We start from the raw sequence: 21,281 nt of genomic DNA, 5'->3' as shown, positions 1-21,281 counted from the left end.
GGAAGATATCATTTTATTTTCCATCCCAAAGGGTGGGAATTGCTGTGGAGTGGCCAAGATACCCAAGGGAATCGAGCGTTTTCCCAGCAATTTTCCGAGTTCAGATGGGAGGCGGCAGCAGTTTCAACCCCAGCTTGTCTACATGTAAGGAAAGTGAGCTCGTACCCCCTCTGGAGACCTGCTCTTCCACAGTGAAAAGTGCAGCAGTGAGGGTCTTGGCAAAGCAAGCAGTGCCAGGTGAATTTAACTGACAGTAATTTCTCAGCCATTTCTGTGAATTTACCTTTATTTGTGTCATCTTTCAGTGACATTTGAGAAAAGACCGCTTAAAACGAGACATTGTATTTTTATTAAACTGCTAACCTTCAACAAAGGATGAGACATTACATAACTTGAATATTTGGACACTTTTCTTTCAGTCGTTGGCTGAATTAAGATCAGAAATTTAAGATACTTGGTAGTGAGATTCATCTTCCAAAGACTAATTGGAAACATTTTAGGAACATGGCAAAACTGAAATGTAGACTCCAGGTCTAATGGCAGTGCTGATTTTGAGCTGGCCTTGGTGTCTCCACATAAAATGATGGTAATGACAAACGCAGGACTATGTACTGTGGCCATCTTTCACCCCAGACAAGCCTGTCAATGCGATGGAGAGCTGAGGCTTGTTGGAAGTATTTTATGAGAACATAAAGATGTGGTCCTACAGGGTGACTTAGGTGGAAAATGCGCTTAGGTTTGCATCACTTGTACCTTGAAAGAAATTCAAACCTAAAGGAAACCAGAACCCCCTGTATCGAATGCAGTTTCTTTTTCTTCCACATTAAGTGCATGGTTGAGACGAAACTGAAAGCAGCCTTTATGGAAAACATTTTTTCCATAGCAGCAAAATATGCTTGTCGGGAAGACCCATGTTTTACACGGGGCTCTTCCAGATGTTCGGTTTTAGCAGACGGGGAATGCTCAGAGGTTCCGACTTCAACATTTTCGCTTGCCGTTTGCTTCAGTCTAAGAAAATGTGCTCTCGTGTAGCCTCTTGACAAAATTCTGTTACATGGGTTTTTCCAGTTTTGAGTGATTGCTGTAATGCTTCATTTTGTGCAGCAGTAAGACTGCCCTGGTTTTCATCACGTCTAATTCTATAGTAATTGAGCTGTTTACCTGGGTAAGAGGTTGGACTACCTTTAGATTTTAGTAAATGAGCAGCATCTGTGGTATTAAGACCAGCACGGACAGGAATTGTCCAGTCTTGGTTTATAGGATCTTGGCTGCATATTCCTAGAGCACTCACTTCAGGTGGCTGAACTTGTCTTGAGTGATTTTTCTGACCCTACTATAAGAACACTCCTGTCCTGGCAAAACGAATGCAGCACGAGTTGTTTACACGTGATCATGAGATGTAAAGCCATGCAGTTGATCTTGTCGCAGCCTCTAGAGCTGTTAAGAGTGCGCAATCTGGCTGACTCGAATACCTTTAAAGATGAGTTGATCTTCAAAAAGGCACACGTCAAGCCACAGGAATAACCTGCGTGACTGCCGTTGGCTGCCATCGTTGACTTTGAGGAATTGAGAATTGTTGGTGATAAAAAGGGGCGTTTTGTTCACGGCTGCTGTGCTTGATCTGCTTCCTGCTCCTCGGGGGCGTTGCCAGCTTTCAGGAGGAATTCTGCAGGTCCCGTGGTCAGTAGGGCCCCACTGGGCGCAAAGCTGCATCCGTGAGCTAGACCAGCATGCACCTGGGACAGACAACACTAGTTCATTGGTGTTCATTTTTCCTCTGTCCGCCACACGTATGTTTTATTATATTATTACCATCTTGACAGCTAGTCATTCCGTTTAATCCTGTTGCTCTTGCTGCTGCATTATGCTGTAACAAACTGGGGGGGGTAACAGCAACACTGAAAATTGACCTGTGCCTTTTCTGTTTCACTCCCAATTTCCTTTTCTGGTTTAGACCAACTGCCACATGTATTTAAGGCAGGGATCTTGTTGTAGGCCCATCAAGTGTGAGCCACACACTCACGACAGCAGTGTCACCATGTTGGAGTCTGGTCTAGGCAGATCTCAGAAGTTCTAGACCTGGTCAGTACAAGGATAGGAGATCTCCAAGGAAAACCAAAATTGTCCAATTCTTTCATTAACAATAATACAACGTATTCAAGTTCTGAATATGTACGTTCTGTAGGGAATATTGACTTGTGTTTTTTGCATCCTTGAAAATAGCAAAGCACTTGGATGTGGCACTTATTCAAATGCCACAAAATATTAAAATTCCGCATGTGAAATGCCAGTATTTACAGCACGTTCTTGTAACTGTAGTGGGTATGTTTGTGTAAAGGGTATGTTTGTTTACAGTGTGTGATTTGGCTTAAAGTGACCACAGTCCTCTTCCCTCTAGCTCTGGTGTTAGAGGGTGATTACCAGTAATGGGTGAATAGGTAAATATGGTATTTAGGATAATGATCTTAAAAAGAGTGTCTATATTAAAAACAACCGCACCTTGAGGGATTTGATACAGCGCCCATTAGACATGTCCCAAAGTCGGACCTAAAAAAAAAGGTTTCGGAATGGTTACACAAAGTCAAAAGGCAATTCAGTAGTTTGGCCACACACTAATTGAGGCGTAACTGGTCCTGACTGAATTCCACTTAATGCCTTGACCTGCCTGGCTGAGAGAGTCCTCCGTGAGCTGCGGCAGGGTGATGCTGAGGTGGAGGGAGGGATTCGCAGATGCACAGGTGTGTGCTGGAAGGATGATAGTTGGGTCAGCAGTAGTGGGTGAGGTTAGGGTGTGATACCCACCTAAACATCCTTTAAAACTCATTTAATGAGGCACAAAGTCCCTCCTTCCGTTTTCTAACCACTTCATCCAATTCAGGGCCGCGGGGGAGCCGGAGCCTATCCCAGCCAGCAACTGGCGCAAGGTTGGGGTCCCCCCTGGACGGGACGCCAGGCCATGGCAGGGCAAACACACACATTCCCACCAGTGTCAACCCATGCAAACACGGGGATAGCTTACAAACTCCACACCGACTGCACCCCAGCTCCCGTGACCTGACTCTACAGGCACAAAGTGTGTCACCAAATTACCACTCAAACCTGGAGAATTTCAGCAAAATCTGGCAAGGCAATCACATGTTTTACAGAGTCGGGTATGGCCATAATCATGAGTCATGGTGTATGAACTTGCTACCTTTGGAAAACGGAGAAGCTAACTCCTCTGGGCTCCAGAACTCTCCCGTGTTCGGTGCGGCGGGACTGTACCGTGTCGTGATCTCCCGAAGATGCCAGGACTATCCCGTCTCGGGAAAAGGCCAGGTTCTTCACCCATCCTGTGTGGCCCTCCAGCAAGAAGAGCAGTGTCCCGAGCCTGGGGTGCCACACCCGTACTGTCCGGTCCCACGACCCTGACGCCTGGAACAACATGCTCTCCTTCTGCAAGGTCAGTTCCTCAACTTGGCTGCCTGCCTTACAGGGTCTTATAGTCCCGTAGGACCCATGTAATGAGGCTGAGGCACCTTCTGGAGATCTCAGGGATACCAGCCCAGTGCATGTTATGCTTTTCATTAATCAGACATCCGTATATAACCCCAGCAGGGCCATCAGCACCCAGTTTACAGATCTGACAGGACTGACGAGAGCTGGGAGTCCCGCCTACTGGCCGGTACCAAACTTCTTGAGGTGAGATAGCCAGAACCCCATCCCAAACCGAGTGAATCGCGTTGCTCTCGATCATATGATCCTTTACAACAGAGCCCCAGCACCCCACACACAACCAAACAGAACAGTCCCAGCTCTCTAGCAGGGCTGGAAGCCACAGTATTAACTCCAGTTTCTTTCTTGATAAGATCTTGAATTGTTTGTTTCCATTGCGATTGGTGTATTTCTAGTGTGCCAGTGCTGGAGGTCTAGATTTGGTGCAAGTCTATAGTATAGTGTATATTACAGTTTAGTGGTTGAAAAGATGCATTTCCATTTTAACGATTAAAAATAACATTCAAGTGTGTTATGCAAAAAGAAGGCGCATTTTCTGGGTCACAGTGAGACATTGAGTATCAACCACAGTGAAGTTGAATATATAGATCAAGCATATCGACCTCCAGTCCTGTGAAAAATGTGTCCTCTGATCTTCACGCCATATTACGCGTAATACCAAATAAACCTAAATTATTTGCTTCACTGGACATTTTCAACACTATTTCTCAGTGCATTCCAAGTGTCTGGTAGAGTTACACACGTTTACATTATACAAAGGTCTTGTGAGAGTGTCATTCAGCGCTTACCAGCATCCCTGACACAGAGAAACACACACAGCTCACGTTTCCCCGGTGTCCTTCCAGAGTCTTCTCATGCTCCTGTGCGCGGAGACTCCACACCTTGACAGTGTAGTCCCATGAACCTGTGGCCTAGGGGGAGACAGAAAGAGTGGAATCTCGGGTGTGGTCAATCAGTCATACAATTAGCAACAGAAGAGTATGCTGCAGGAGCCTTTTGCGTTCAATATTTTACAACACAAACATGTAGGTGCATTATTTTGAACAGGGTGCTGTACACAACAAACTTCCCTTCCCATATTCTATACATAGTAATGGCTTCAAATTCACTTTGGGGGACTGTACTTGACTAATCTCCTTATATTGCCTGTCTTAATTCATAGATTTCTTACAATATTTGTTTTCAGCTGAGAGCTGTACTGCATCTTTAAGGAACGGCGAGTCCTGGAACAGTATCTGCAACATGTCTTTGAGCCTGGGGGCAACATGGGATAGATTACAAGCGAGAGGAGGCCGCTTAGCCCAACAGACTGGTTTGGTCGCTAGCAGCTGAGTTGATCCTAGGACCATATCTTGACACGGACACCTTCGACGACATGGCTGGCTGGGTAGCTTGTTCCAGACTCCCACAACACCGTCTGGGCCGACCTGTCTTAAGTTTGGACTCCCCCAAAAAGAAGAGACTCTGGGCTGATCTAATTGAAGACTTCCCTTTTGAATCAACCCAGGGACCACAGTCCAAGGACTGTTGCTGGCCTAACTCGTTTACAAATGCACAGCCAGCCCTGGGCTGCCCTTTTCATCTCATGTTACCAGTGGAATATGTAGGCAACGATCTGCTTTCTGACGAACTAGCAATTAAAAAGGTACTGTTCCACTTGGTAAAGAAAACAGTATTTCAACAGACAGGTTAATTATCCTTTTAAATAATAAATGTTGCCCTTTAATATTACCTTTAGCAAATCAAGAATGAGCAAATTCTTAAAACATTCATCTCAGGACAGGAATGCATTCCTGTCCTAAGACTAATGTAACATGAATTTGCACACGTAAAGTAACACTCTCATTTACCGACAGAGGTAAGATGAGTCATCTGGGGCTGGGCCGTACATTTTCAGTCCAACTTAAAGTCCAATGAAATGGTCAAGAAAAATTACCACATATTGAGAATTCAGGGAGAACATGCTGGTCTGAATTGCCCCTTGGTGTCCTGAGAATCTTCTGGCGATTTCTCCAGTCTAGAATTAGAACCAACATCAGGGAAATGAGGGCGCTCTGATTAACAAAGACTCTTCAACTGATTCAGCTTTCTGTGTGAAGTTCGCTAGCACCTGGGCACTTTAATTCCTGATGACAATAATAATAATAATTGCTTACACTTATATAGCGCTTTTCTGGACACTCCACTCAAAGCGCTTTACAGGTAATGGGGACTCCCCTCCACCACCACCAATGTGCAGCATCCACCTGGATGATGCGACGGCAGCCATAGTGCGCCAGAACGCTCCCCACACATCAGCTATCAGTGGGGAGGAGAGCAGAGTGATGAAGCCAATTCATAGAGGGGGATTATTAGGAGGCCATGATTGGTAAGGGCCAATGGGAAATTTGGCCAGGACGCCGGGGTAACATCCCTACTCTTTTCGAGAAACGCCCACACAGGACATTAGCTTAGATTCTAGTCCTTTATATAGTGGCACCTATAGTAAGCTGCACAGTGAAAGGACAAAGCCATATGGCTTCCACAGATACTCAGCAAAGACCACAACGCAAGCAGACAGAGGCGATCTATTGATTTGTTCGATAGATTTCAAACTGAGGGTGCGAAGCACATAGTGACACATGATAACGCTTGGTTCTGCCACTCTGGACCAGAGAGCACACGACAGCACAGGAGGAAGCATCTAAATGCTGGTGACAAAGAAGTCCGGTTCTGGATGTTTTGTGGGGAAAAAAAAGAATCGCAAAGATGACCTTTTGATTGTGGTACCCAGTCATGGCTCTAACATCACCTTAAAAAACTGCAGGAACCGAAAAGTGGGTCTTTAGCACGTCTGCTGATTTAGTCATATTCTACTTTGGATCAGGTACATTCCTGCCAAATACCGGCAATATTACTGACTGAACTGGCACTTCACGTGTAATTGGAGCACAACTATATTATTTAATTACATAGATCATATATGTTCCACAGGTAATTTACTTTTATAGCAACCCCTGATACTGCAGAAAATAAACGTTAATTCTATGCTGAAAAGTTGAAAGCAGAAACAACAAACAACCTTTTCTTATTCTTTTGTAGCCCACACACACTGATGATCTCCCCCCTCAATCTTCACATAATATAAAACTGCAACCTGAGCACTTTCACCCAAAAATCACAAGCCAGTGCCTGGGATAAATCAGTAATCAGTGGGAATTTAGTCACCTTAATTGTCATTTTTTTGCACATCAACCAAAGTGACAGCATGAGAACTGCAAAAATTAGTTGAAGCTTTGTTCACCTATAAACAAAGAGCTGTGAACTGCATCAGTAAATACAGAGGATGTCCAGCTACAAAAATGGGAGGCGCTTTTCTTTCACGGAGAAGACAGCCAGTGGATGTTGATCTATCAGGGAGTTTAAATAAATCTGTGAGATCGTGATAGATCAATGCTATTGATCTAACATAAAGGTCTTCATAGCTTCTTCAGTTTTGATACGTTTTCTAATCGTACAACAGTCAGTACTCTTGTCAATATCTTACCTGCACATCCCACAGAATAGCAGTTTTGTCCCAGCCTCCTGACAAGAGCCGCTTGGCATCAGGACTGAAGCAGACTGTTTCCACACTCTTGCTGTGACCTGTGATCCATATTGAACATAGCAAGAGGTGAGGTCTGATAATAACAACGTCAGTTCTGAACACGACACTTCAAGACCACTAATGATATGATCTCCCAAACCAGACAGTTAACCCGATTCCTCAGGGTCCTTCAAGAACATTTCTGTCTCAGTAAACTTTTAGCTGACAAATAAGCTAATAAATGCCTTACCCTGTGGAGCCCCAATGTGCCTTAGTCTATTTCATGAATTTAAAAGTGTTTTCTATTATTAATATGCAATTATCTATGAACAAGGGTGGCATTTGTGTTCCTGTACTCCATTTGCAAAATGTATTTGAAAATAACTGCTGGGGTCAACAGGTGGAACAGTGGTCAGCATTGCTGGCTCACAGCACTGGGGTCCTGGCTTCAGTTCTTGAGGTGCTGTCTGTGTGGAGTTTGTATGTTCTTTTTGTGTTCATGTGTGTTTCCTCCTGCATTCCAAAGACATACTGGCAGGTGAATTGGCTTCTGGGAAAACCGGCCCTGGTGTGAGTATGCTCTGTCTGCCCTGTGATGGACTGGTGTCCCGCCCAGGGTGTACCCTGCCTTGAGCCTGTTGCTTGCTGGGATAGGTCCCAGCTCTCCCCCAACCCTGAACTGGGTGAAACGGTTAGAAAATGGATGCACATATGCTGGGATCAACCATGTTTATCCACATTAAAGATAAAGACAAAAAACATTGAATTTGAACCATTGAATACTAACACTAGAAATAACATGTTTCTTAAGTGCATCCACATAAGTGACACCCTTTACCCCTACAACATGTAGAGCTACTGTTCTCTGGACCTTCTCAAAAGCTCCTATTTCTTTTTTGTAATGTGGAGACCAGAAATGTCCACAGCACTCCAGATCGGGCCCAATGAGAGCACGGCGCTGTTTTAGCCTCGATTCTGGTTCATCAGGGATTCTTCCTAAAGAAAGCGCCGGTAGAATGCGTGTGCTGGTTTTGTGCGCAGACAGTGCCGGCTGAAATACCTGTCAAGACCCGCAGGCACTGCGTTGTAGCCGTGTGCCACACTCTGACCGTGCGGTCATGGGATGAGCTGGCAAACAGCGTGCAGTCCGGGGAAAAGACGCATGACTTCACTGGACCTGCGACAGGGATTTGAGACAGAAGAGAAAACCTGAATCCCGGGTTCCCACAGACGACTACAGAATACATACAACTTGATGAAGTCCCTGAGCAACACGGGTTACCATCGCTGTTTCACAGTGCTGGGACCTACAGTAGGCGTACATTAGGTTCAGGTCTTTAGCACACAATTGTGAGCTCTGTTTTCTGTATTGGGAGCAGGACTTGCTGATCACAGAGAGCAGAAGAATGGGGACGAACACCATGTTTAAAAAAGGTCGTAGCCATCCCAACCAGAGATGAACACTGTAAAAAAACAAAACTTTTCCAAGACCGCAGAGTCGTGATCGCAGGAAACGGCGCACACACTTTAAGGTTCTGTCTTGAGAGAAAGGACTACATTAACACACAACTTGCAAGGAGATATCCTATTTTCTAATTCGCCCGTAGCCACTGGCCACAGTGCTGTGAACATTTTGAGAGCCATCGTCAATAAGTAACCTGTAGTGAATAATAAATCCGCACCCGTCCGTCTTCAACAGAGGTGCCGAATGAGAGTCTCCATCTCCTTGCTACCTGCTGTGCATGGTTAACTCCACCGCGTCTTTGAATTACTCAACAAAGTGCATGTCTTAAACTTGCGCAAAAAAGTCAAAATATTAAACAAATAACAGACAACGCGCACCCGTGTGTCCGGTGACTTTAGCCAGAAGCTGTCCAGTTGTGGCATTCCAGAGGAAAATCCTGCAGTCGTCCGAGCAGGTGAGGAGAATCTGGCAGTCCGGAGAGAACACGCATGAGTTTAGCTGGGAAGAGCAGGGCAGGAGACAGCGTTTTAACATCGCAACATTACTGCAGTGATGGTTTAAAACAAATACACTCTATAATAAACACCTTCAAATTCGACGCTTTAAAAATTCTGTCCGTGCTTACACTTTTAATTGTAACTTGAAGAGATAAATGGTCAGATGAAATATATCCGACTTTTGCAAATTATGATCACGAATAGCAAAAGTGACAACAGATCACTCTTGATCACGCTGAACAACTAATAAAAGGAAGAAAAAACAAAATACAAAACAGAAAACTGTTTATTACAGTACACCGGCTGGCAAACACGCATTTCATTATTATTGCAATTCGTATTCAAAAAATTCAAGTACAAATGTACTTTTATTTGAAACCCTTAGCATATTTTATCGTTTGACAAGTAACGGACGATGTTTAATGGTCAATTTATAACAGGCTATTGAATAAGGTGAAAAGGTGAGGGGCCATAAAGATTTATTTACATCAAGGATAATGCGCGTTCGATGCATTAAATAATTTATGCCCCCATAGAACTCCTAAATACCTCGTATCGTAAAACATAGGATTTTAGTAATTACTCAGCGAGTACAAGTACTCCTGCCCGTTTGTTAAGAATCTGTTAAGAAAAGCGTGAACAGATTCGATTTACAATCTAGGTTGGATCAAGAATGTTGAAATGTTGAAGCCGAAGGCTGGTTACCTCGCCTTTGTGTCTTGCGAAGTATTTAACTCCTGTTCTGGTCAAATCTTCTGAAGGACTTTGCCACATGTTTTTATATTTCTAAAGTACTTCTTTAGATACTTCTCTGGCCCCTTTCAGCGGAAGCCTAGTTTGACTTCGCCTGGTTAGAAGTGATACCTTGAACCGAATTTTCGTAATTGCTGCAGTATTCAACCCGGTCACTGTGCACACTGCGGCTATTTGAGAGCTTCAGAAGTCGATCTCTCAGAAAGTGTTTGCGCTGGAGTCGCACAGCACCGTTTCCAGAGTTACAGATTTGACTCCTCGGGGAGTTTGTCTGGGCTTGAGTATTTGCACATTTTATTAGTATTGCTGCCAGGCACAGAGCTCTTAGTATCTTGACAATGGAATACTTGTTTATATAGCCTGTTCAGAACAAACTGAGCAACTTATCAGGACTGCAGAAATGAATATTAAATAACGGCCTGATATTTTAATCAGTAACAGCGCTGTACTTTAACCAGCCTCTTCGATGATAGCACAGATTGACATCTGGGAAGTACAGTAGGCAAGTCTTCGTTCATTCAAATCTTTATTTTTTATTAAAACAAAGCAGATCATTTTCACTGAATACAAATTGACACTATATTATAGGACGGTGTGTTCATGTCACAAAAGTTATCAAAATATAAAGAATGCCGAAAAAAACTTTTTAAAATGAATAAAGTCAGCTTGTTTAGGCTTATCATGCTGTACAGGCCGATACAGCAAAGGCAAATGTAATTGAATGATATTCGAAACCCAATTATTATAGTCCCAAAATGTGTAAAAGTCGTTCTTTTTCTATACACTCTCAAAACCTGCATATTGTCCTCGCAAGATCAGAGTAGTTTCCTTTTGTATATCATAGGTTTAGATCATATGTAACGTTCAAACTAACTCAACTGAAGTAGAGAGTAGAAGACTTTATTTCCATATGTACATGAACTGTACACTGGAATTCTTAATCGCGCTGATCTCTCGGCACATGCATATATGAAACGTGAGAAACTTAATTCCTTGAGGGCCCTTTGTCTTCTGGTTTTCGGTCCAACGTGAGTAGTCAATAAAACAGTTAACTTAATTATTTTCTAATGAATAAAAACTAATTAATTTCTATTTTCTAATTAGACGTATTTCATTTAATGACTGTAAAAATGCGCTCCAGTAAAATTACAATTACCTAGAAAACGCGTTTAATCCTGGTTAGAAGTTAATGAAACAATTAGACCTTTAATGTAACCGAGAATTCGGGTGGCACAAAAACCAGAAGACACTCCAGGAACTGATTCTGACACCCCTGCAGTAGGGGCACTTTATTTCCCAATTTATAATCCGCAGATGAGATTTTTGTGGGGTAAAAAATATAAAATTGCACAATCTGCACTCCAAGCACATACTTTACTAAACGTAATACTTGTCACATTTAGTTACATGTTAATACATTCCTTTGCGAAATGCGATTTAGATCTCTTGCGTGTGTTTAATCCATTTTCCGTCTATGTTAACCTACAGTATATGCTCTAAAGCTATTTTATTCTTCTTTAATAGGAGTCTCTGGAGAAAAAAAACACACACCCATGTGTGCTATTTGTCTTCTAGCTCTTTTGAACCACAAATGTCATCAAGCCGTTTCTGGAAGGAGTTTATTGGCTTCAGCAATGTGGCTAGGGCTTTTGTTACCGACTCCCACAGAAACAGGTCTCTTGTTCTCTATCCTGTATGCTCCTAAACTTACTTGTCACATGTGTTTCAGGTGCCTGAAGATGCCCTATGCATTGAGTTGTACCTTGCTTTTCAGGGTTTAAAAAACCTGAATGAATTCCCCCTTAAGAATTTGTTCTATTGTTAGTCTGTGGTAACTGAGTGGCCTCACTGCATGTGTATTTAATAATCCCAGAGTATTACTGTGTGGTGATTTATGAGGTTCAGATGATCCTGCAAGCTTTTTAATGCCAAACGTTAGAGGCTAGCATTTTTACATGTATGTGTTGATGTGAGCTACTGAAGATCAGTGCTCCATTTGGTGTCTTAGATGCATAAGAGATCATTTATTTTAAATATTTAGTTTTTTTTAGGACACTGCTCACCTTTCCTAAATAAATCCTGATATTAAGTATTTTGATAAAAACCTTCAAGCGGAATGCCATTTGTTAAAGTAATAAAAATTGGTTTTGGCTTAATAAGTACCATGGAAGATTGTTCCCTGTGTTGTATCCAAAACAGACCACAGAGGAACTTGTATTGCTGACAGCTAGATTGGAAATTGTTTAGTGCCGTAGAAACACATGCATACTGTATATCCAGTTAAATGATAACAATCTGTGTGCGCGCGTCACTTCAGTTCCACTGCAGCTGTCTCTCCTATAAAATGCTTAATTTAATTGTCTCCTAACAGCGCGTTCTGATCATCGGTTCTCTTCTGTCCAGGTTGCCATGGCGAAGCTTGTGGGTCAGGAGGAGGTTTCTGGCGTTGCCATGGCAACAGGAACAACAAGGTTTACTGTAAATTTGGGTTTTTTTTCCGAAACAGGTGCAGTAACGGGAAAGGTTGACAGATGTTTGAGAGAACATAATGGAAAAGAAAGGTTTCTCGGGGGGGTGGGGGGGGGAGTCCTTCTGACACCTTCAGGTCATCTGGGGAGTGGTAGCATATTTCAGCTCTGAGGTGATTTTCTACACAGAGGAGGTTAGAATTTACATGAGGTTACATGTGTAGTTATGGTGACATTTGCCAGTGTTTATATACACTGAGGGAAATGATTCCATAGGCTTGTTTTCCCAAACCGGACATTGAAGCCTAGCTGTGACCTGCGAGGTCGTGCGGGGGTGGCTTTGTTTAATAGCCCCCAATCAAGGAGAAAGGCCAAATTAATAACAAGGCACACCTAGTTTAATGGGATAATAACATTAATTAAGGGGGTGCTCTACCATAAGGAGAGTGAGGAGCAATTCTGATAGGCCCTGAGTGGAACTGGCCACGCCCTTGTCTTAATGGGCAGGGGTATAAGAGCAGCCAGGAGGAAGGCAGCAGGAGTCTGGTCTGGGTCCTGGAGGTGGTGGCAGGGGAGGCAGAGCTCTGTAGGGAGTCCAGCATGCAGGGAGTCTTCTGTGCTCCGACATCGGAAGACAGGTGTGCGGTCTCTGTCAGAAATCCGCAGAGTGGCAGTTACAGTGCCAGGGGAGCGAGTGGTGTTTAGTGAAGTCAAAGAACTGCATCCCTGACCAAGGAGGAGCAGCTGCTGTAGAGATGAATGATGAGTGAAGGGTAATCTCTGAAAGGAAGGTACAGTACAGAGTCTGTTGGGTCGAATAACCCCTTGGCGTGTGGTGGGTGGAGGAGAGATTAATGCTTTGTACGGGGATGATTGAAAGCTGGTTGCTCAGAGGTCAAGCAGAGTTGAACACATCAGTGTAAACAGTGACAGTTGAGTGAATATCCTCAGTGAGGGACGTGGAGAGGTAGAGGGGAATTCTCCCATACCTGTCAACATAAGGACTAACAGTCGGAGAGGTAAGTCATTACAGTTGCTCTTCAGCTTTGTGCCTGGAAATCCTGAGACAAGAATGACTGAACTGTGGACCGTGCAGACTGCCGTCCTCGAGAACAGTGCCACCCACTCCTGGTCCTGGTGAGCCGCGGGCCTGTGGGCTTGTGTTCCATCTGAGCCCTCGCAATCGGTCCTTCATCAACTTGATTAATATTTATCTGAGCTGTTTGTCTCCAGCCCTTGAACAGGTTGGTGTTCTGACTGTTGTGTTTTGGAAGGAGAATAAAATGCCAAATCCCTCCAGAATGGAAGCAAAGTGCGAATATTCCAATGAAGCAATATCTTAGCTCAATTAAGAAGGGACGCTTTTCCCAGCAGCCAGCTCACCTACCAATGAGTTTTTTTGGGAGACCATGCAAACTCCACACAGAGAGCACTCCAGGTCCGGAATTGAATCTGGGGTCCTCCCACTGTAATGCTAATGACTGAGTCACTCTGCTGCCCACTGTTGGTAATCTTGATTTCTGGAAACTGAATATAATAAAATAAACATTTAGTTACCATTGTCCTGCTACTTTACAAAGACTCCTGCACCTACCTAGAAACAGTTATAAATTAGACTGGTTGTACTGACTGATGCGTGTTCCCCCTTGGTGTTGTAAAACCGTGGGACTGTGAGGTTTGGGAACAGTCAGCCAGAATTAGAGATAAAAGACCCAGCATGTACGAGCCGGGCCGGCTGTATGCAGACCAGAGTCTCGCTCATGTCTGCCTCGGAGACATCCGAGCAGACGTCCGGTTTCTACACCTCCGTTCTGCACTTCTGATTCCTGTCCTCAGTGCACTTTGTAATCTAGAATTGCATGGGTGCTTGTCTCTTATGACCGATTGTGGGCAAAAAGTCACTCGTACAGCTGGACCGACTGAAAGAACTTTCCAGGTTCCCAGTTGTAAATGTCTGAGGAGGTGAAATGATACAGCCTGGAAAACATACTGTCTGTTAACTTGTCTGTTGGTAGGTTTCCAGGAAGTGTTTGTGATGCTGATACCCTTGAGAACTGAAGTGTTTTAAGGATGAAAAACAAACTCTTAAAAAAAAAAAGTCAATCCAATTGTGTTTGGGGGGGGGGGGACATCTCAGCCAAAGGTAGATTTCTGGAAAGTTAGGGACACTCTGACTTCTGATCCACCATGTCATTCCCTTGGGAATGTGTCTCCGTGCAGGGATTTATGAAGACGTGTGTACCACGAAGACAAGATGTCAAGCTTTGACTGAAGCATAGGAGCTCCATACCTAAAGCTGATCTACTGAACAACAAATAAATGTGCATGTTTCTGTAATTATGCATGGTAAATGCGGTATGGTTTTTAATTGTTTAAACTCATTTTTACAAAATCATTTTCAAGATGTACATGTTTGTCCCATAAATATGTCCAGTTCTTTATTTAAACTACTTATTTATGGGTTATTGTTCTGTTTCTGCTCTTCCATTCTTCAAATTCCTGCTCGCTCCGACGTGTATCTTGGTGACCAGATGCCCTTTTTGCGGTCACTTCGTTGCTATAAACACTTTAACACGAAGCGTCCGGCCTTTGCTTCATCCACAGTCACAATCACACTTCTGAACAGAAAGGTGACGGAATTCCCAGACGATGTGAGGTTTTTCTTAAAATCATTCGGTTTAATACCGTATGGGAATCACTCGGGGTGTAACGGAAAGTTGAATATGTAGTCATCGCCCTCTCGTGGTGTGAAGTGTGTATTGACAACTTATTGTTTTTTCTGCTTTCTCGATCCAAGTTTTTTTTTTATGTCGGGCTTTCACCACTTTGGAGTTTTGATGAAAACAGTTGAACTGTCCTGTTTTCGGTTTCCTCTTATACTCCATATCCAGAATTATACAAAACACCCTTTGTTTGTATATAAATCTTTTACGTATCTAAAAGTCAATATAACCCTAAGCAATGGTTCGGAATCCAGTAGTTAGAGTATTTCATTTCACAAGAGAGCTATAAGACTGCAGGATTCGGAAACACTGTCATGTTACCTTTTTTATCGATGAAATAATTATCCTTGGGTTTGTGACATCGCACTAATTTGGATAGTAATGTATTTAATTCATCGTTATTGCAGTTCCTTAAAAGATCCACAAGAGGGCAACAGAGATCGTACAGTCTGGTAAAAAGGGGGCTGATTTGTAAGAGAATGATCACTCTGACAGAGTGTGAGCAGGTCCCATACTGAGCTGGGTTCATGAAAGATTGCCATCTTTGACTTATGAGTCGTTAATAACAGATTAATATTAATACAGATTTCAACCTGACTTTTTAAAACAATTACTTTAAGGGCTCTAAGCAATTTGTTGCATGTAGCTTGTGTATATATTACGACTATCGTACCTAAGATGTCTGTCACATGTGTCAATGCGGGTGTCCTATCAGCTTTGTCCCTGCATTGTCTCTTTCCTGAACTCTGTCATTCAATCGATTGGCTCTCTGTTTCCTATGAGAAGGCCGTTAAAACTGTTGATTTTCAAGTGATGATCAGGGTTATCGCACCTGGAGGAAGCCTATGCGAATTAGAAGAGAACACGCAAACTCCACACAGACAGCAGGCTGCAGAACTCAACCTGACTTCTGAACCAGAGCCTTCATTGACTGATGTGCGAGTGCTATCTGTGATTTCAGTTTGCACTTAATACCAGCAAAAAAACTGATGCTACAGGATGTTTTTTTTTTCCTGGGCGTGCAAGTGTTAAGGTTGGATAAGAGAGAGTGAGGGATTTTTCAAGCTGGCTGATGCCTGTGTGCTCCAGGAAGTGAGCTGTAGAGTTAGATATGGGACACTGGCAGCTCTTTCATCTAACAATGCTATCGGGGGGGGCTATTTTTGAAACGAGGAAGAAAAAAAACCATCACTAGAATGAGCCGTTTTCGAGAGACTCGACAGGCTTTGAATCGACTGATTTCACATTCTTCAGTCTTCCTCCTTGTAGAAGAAAAACAACTGTATGCTGATATTTTGGGGGTACAGCCCTGGATTTCAGTGTAATGTGTGCAGGAGCTGAGGGGGCCCTTGCGTTGCTAACGGTGGTCTGCTAACCATCTTTCTTCTCAAGCTCAGCCGTGTGGCAGTGGAGGCTGCTGGCCTCATTAAACGAGGAGATGTGGGTCATTTCCGAGGCAGGTTATTAGAAATGGCACAACCATGAACCTTCACTGGCCTGGGAGAGCAGCTACTTGACCCCAGCCCTCAGGAGTCGAATTCCTCTGAAATCTGTCGCGGACTCCACAAGGTGTCAGCTGAGTCCTGGGACATGTGTGTAGACTGGACACACACAAACAGTTCTGGGGATTTCACACTGCGGTGGTTCATAATTCTTTTCCGGCTGGTGTTTCTAAAATAGAGCAAGAGGACGCACATTTAGCTGAAAAGACTGTATTCAACCGTACGTCCGTGCTGCAGCAGTTGATGTGTTGTACGCAGGATGTGTGCTATTAGTCCACGGGTGATAAACGTTGCAATTTGCGCACAACCAGAGGTGGCCCGGACCAACCAGGAGATTATGAAGCAGTATTATTAAGGAGAGCAGCAGCCAGGTGTAATTTGTTTGTCGGCTTGATAGTAAATTTACTTGAAAAGGGCTCGTCAGTTCCTCCCTTACTTCAAATGAACTTCTGCAAGAAGGGTTTAATGATGATCACTGTGGGTTCGTACTCTGCTGTGTGCAGGCATGCCTTCTGTGCAAAGCAATCTGTTGCAAATCTACAAATCCCAGGCAGTCATAGCGCCAAGTTCCACACAGCACCTGTGAACTACTAAATATGCAACAAAATGTGCTCAGTGCTCAATATTTCCCTTTCTGAGAGTATCTGCTGTGATTAAAGCCAGCTGTTAATAAGAGTGCTTTCTGATCCACATCTATTCTTGAATCTGACAATCAAATCTTGACATTTACTTTTGTTGTTCCCTGGTCAATTTGAAGTACCGTGCTCCTCCACTGAAACAGATGTGTCATCATAGCTTCTAATGGAGCAGTTGTCCCCAACCCTAGTCCTGGAGGAACACTGTGTCTGCTGATATTCATTCCAGCTGAGCTCCCCATCTCCAGTGCTAATTGATGACTTTTATTTCACTTGTTTCTTTGTTTGGTCCAGAGAGTTAAAAATACACTACTTCGAAGGGTACAGTTCCTGACCGCTCAGAGTACAGGCCTGCACACAGCCTTTCCTTAACTGGATGGCCATCGACGATGATCAGATACAGGTGGGAATGATGGTATATCAGACAAACCCACAGTGAACATTTTTCCTTCTGCAGGAGTCCAACTCAAATGTTTATGTTTCACAATTTTGACTTTCTGCAAAAGTCAAAAGTCCAACCTGTGTCTTGTTACATTCTAACAGGAACCCAGAATAGAGGCAATGCTGGACCTCAGAAACGAGTACATGGTTGTTACCAATTACAAATCCAATTTTGACAATCTATCGTATGAGATTTTTGAGTGTCCAATCAAATTAGATTGTTAAATAAAGTTTAGAAACATTTATTAACCCAATTAATAAGCAGCCTGGTGTGATGTGGTAATACTTACACTGGCATCTGTGTACTGTATCTGCATAAAGAACTTTTAATTTCATTCAGAGTCTTTTAGTGCTAAGGACAGTTACAAAACATTAATCAAGAAATTTGAATGTCAACGTTTTTGCCACAGGTACTATGATGCGTGAAAAAGATTCACCCCTTACAACACTGTGTGAAGCAGCAGTGTTTCTCTGCATTAGGCACCAAGAATCACGAGTAACATTGGCTTTTTCTGCAGCAGAACCTTAGTGGCGAGGTGAAATAATTTAGCAGAATGTTTGAAATAGAATTACTCGCATTTATTCCGCCTTTGGGGTACGTTTGTTTCATGCTGTCGTTGCAAAGAGGACTTTGTTATGTCTGGGAATAATGAATTCATTCCTTGGTGTTCTTTCTGAAGAACTCTCAATAGATTCAAAATTAACAATGGCTTCAAACAGCTAGGAGTTGCTCTCCGTCAGACACTACCATAATAAGCATTCTCAGACTCAGCTGTTCACTGACTCTGTGGCCAAAATTAATCCGAGTGGTTTGGCCCACTTTCCAGTGAGTCACTTGGTAGGGGCTTTCTGGTTTCCAGACTTGCTTGGTGGAAAAGCTATTAACACATATTGGGCTGAAAACCTGTGATTCTTGGACGGGACAGATTTATTTTTGATTGGCTCTTCCAAGTGGCTCCTCAATGCCTCAGACTTTGGCTTTTTCAGCTCGGTCATTAGCTAGCTGTCACCAGGATGCCCAAGCAGTAAACACCAGGCCAAAAGCCTATAGAGTTTGTTGGGCTTTGTTTGCCTAATATTCTCTTTGGTTGTTGGGCAAGAACAGCTGCGAGGCGCTGCCTGAAGCCTGGGAGATTGGAGAGGAGTCAATAAGAAAAGCTCTGCTCCTCAGGTCAGCGCTGATAGACTTGTAAGGCAGTGCTGCGTTTATAGCACGTCTCACGACAAACCGCTTTGACACACGGTAATTCCCAACTGGAGTTTGTGCAAAATCCAGATCACCAAAAATCATTGCATTTTATCTGATCCCACGCACCAGATGCAGAGAATTTGGAAACCTAGGATTGAATTCAGTACTACAGTAAGAAGCCTAGGAGAAAAAAGGTGTTCCCATTCGTACTGCTCTTAAGCACAGCTTCATGCACTGGGAGATAACTCAGATCCTTTGTTGTAACCCAAGCTGAGTGGTATTAGGAGCAGGGTACTCGTTTAATTAAGACCATTGTGAAAACAGCAACCATTTTGGGCTATTGTTCTGCAAACTATAGCTAATCCAGGATAAACATCCCGGTAGGGAAAAAGAAAGCCAGCTGGCATTTTTTTGAACTAGTAACTGGATTAATAATATAATGAGTGGCAGGGGTTGTTAAATACCTATACAGTACCACTGACCTCCTACAGCTCCGACATGTCCTCTGTGCAGAGACACAGTAGTCAGACACTGGTCTGAAATTCCTTAGATCCAGTCTATGGTGCAAGTTATACTCCCACAGACATTGGAAAAAATATTTAGGACAGTGCCAATTTTTTTTAGCCAGTTGAGCCCCTGAACATGACTTCTTTTCTGCTTTAGAAATCTTCATTCAAAGCCAAATGTAAATAACCGCAGGAGGGATGATACTTATCATACAGTTTCGGAGGTAGCAGAATGATTTGTGGAATGAAACAAAAGCCTCATGTCCTGTACTACTTTTTAAACTATGTACCAAGCCAGAGTGCTATCCTGCTGGTCCTGCTACAACCACAGCACTTCTGCAACGATATGGTAACCTTTTGTCCTCCCACATTAAAAATGTAGCACTGCGATTCAAAGAGTGACTCCTATGACAGGCCAAGAGGAATTCTTTTGAGGATCGCTGTGAGGAGCTGAGTTTATGAAAGGTGATCCGTTTACCATTTTTCTTTGTCACCTGTTGTGATGGTCTGTCCAAAGAGCTTTTGTCTTCTTGCAGCTGTAAATAATACAGTATAAAAAAAAGATCCAGACATGTTAACGGAGACTCTTATTCCCAGAGTAAAAGGAGCGCTCCATTCTAAGTAAAGCAAAATATTTGCTTTAGCTGGACTGAGAGCCAACTTCTTTATCACGAAACCATCTAGTCTAGAAGTGCCTTCCTGGTGTCTCTGGCAACCCATGATTTTGTATTATAATGAGTCACCGACCCCCATGAGCAGTGAATTCTGTGAGTGTGTTATTGTGTGTCGGATTCAGCATGCCCAATAATACTGGACCTCAGCTGAGTCTGAAGCAAAAAGTTACTTTTTTGGAAAGGAGAAATACATTCGTTCTCTTCAGGGCTTGTGGACCATTACTGTAACTGTTTCCACAGGATATGTGGCTAGACTGATGCTTTACCCTCATTCAATCCTGCTTTGCTTGAGAATAGGATGACCGGCAGAACATCCTGTGTTCAGGAGCTGTGGGTGGCCTCTTCTCATTTAAGAAAGAGCTGGACTATCCATCTTTGCAATCCGCTATCGGATTATAAAATTCTTCTGGACCGGCCCATTGCAGAGTGCTTCCCAACAAGAACACTGGTTAATTTCAGTACTGCTCAGGACAGCCCTCCTGTGAAGTGATGGAACTGGGCAGTCGCTCAATTAAAGAGTTTGCTTGCAGAATCCCGTGGTCTGATTTGGAAAGCCCATCTTAAAGGTGCTAATGCAAAAAGGGTCACAGGCCGATTTGACCAATGGGCCTGTGTCATATAGCCCGCAGAAACACGTGATTATGTTTTTTGCTGGAGGTAGATGACATTATTTCTTGTATGACAGTTTCAACACCTGATACTGCAATGCCAAAAGTACGTAACGCCTTTATTTCCTTTTATTGCTGCTGGTTAATGCCATCTCAACATATTATACATTTTCACACTCGCGAAATAAGCATGAGAATTCCTCTGAACAACAGAAGCTGAATACTACGAGAACTTCCGAAGAACCAACAAGCCACCATCCGTGACCAACGCCAGAAGATAACTCCAAAAGCAATTCAAACGTCGAGCATTTTACAGAGCAGGGAAGGTCATAGGACCTGAAGTTTGGATTGATTCTATCATCGGAGAGGAACGCTGGTGCCCGTGGAGGAAATCTGAAACTCTAGTGTACAAAAGAGAGGGAGTCCGGAGAATTTGCCTCATTTACAGTACAAACGCTGACTTCCTACAGAGTGAGTCATGGCTTTTAATAGGAGCAGGGACTGGGGCTGCCACAGTCAATGAAGTGTTTTGTGCAAAGGGCTTGTAGAGCAGACTGAGGGGTGATGGCTTCATTCCTTAGCCTTGCCATGCCCTATTGTAAGTGTGAATGCGATCAGTGTTCCTCTTCACTTAGCATTCTGCACCAGTACTGCCCTGTCTCATTAATCCCATCCCGCCCCCCTCCCTCACACACACACCCTTCTCCTCCCTCCTTGTTTTCTGGCTGAGAGATAAAGCCGCTGATGCTAGCTCGAGCCG

The 21,281-nt window shown here is 43.4% G+C and overlaps 1 protein-coding gene across 1 annotated transcript; it reads right to left on the bottom strand.

The window, feature by feature from the left end:
- Positions 1–333: 333 nt before the first annotated feature.
- wdr38 (WD repeat domain 38) lies at positions 334–9,796 on the bottom strand. Its single transcript, XM_088940727.1, has 9 exons — positions 9,728–9,796; positions 8,903–9,023; positions 8,121–8,237; positions 7,022–7,119; positions 5,432–5,512; positions 4,284–4,406; positions 3,265–3,414; positions 2,500–2,547; positions 334–1,736 (listed from the first exon to the last, which is right to left on the bottom strand). Exons 1-9 carry the CDS (start codon positions 9,794–9,796, stop codon positions 1,602–1,604), a joined length of 942 nt encoding a protein of 313 aa, XP_088796853.1. The 3' UTR covers positions 334–1,601.
- Between the last annotated feature and the right edge of the window lie 11,485 nt (positions 9,797–21,281).

This window comes from Atractosteus spatula, chromosome 23 (assembly GCF_055471065.1).
Source record: "Atractosteus spatula isolate fAtrSpa1 chromosome 23, fAtrSpa1.hap1, whole genome shotgun sequence".
Lineage (NCBI taxonomy): Eukaryota > Metazoa > Chordata > Actinopteri > Semionotiformes > Lepisosteidae > Atractosteus > Atractosteus spatula.
Note: the sequence above shows the minus strand (reverse complement) of the source record. Positions and strands in the feature narration are given on the sequence as shown.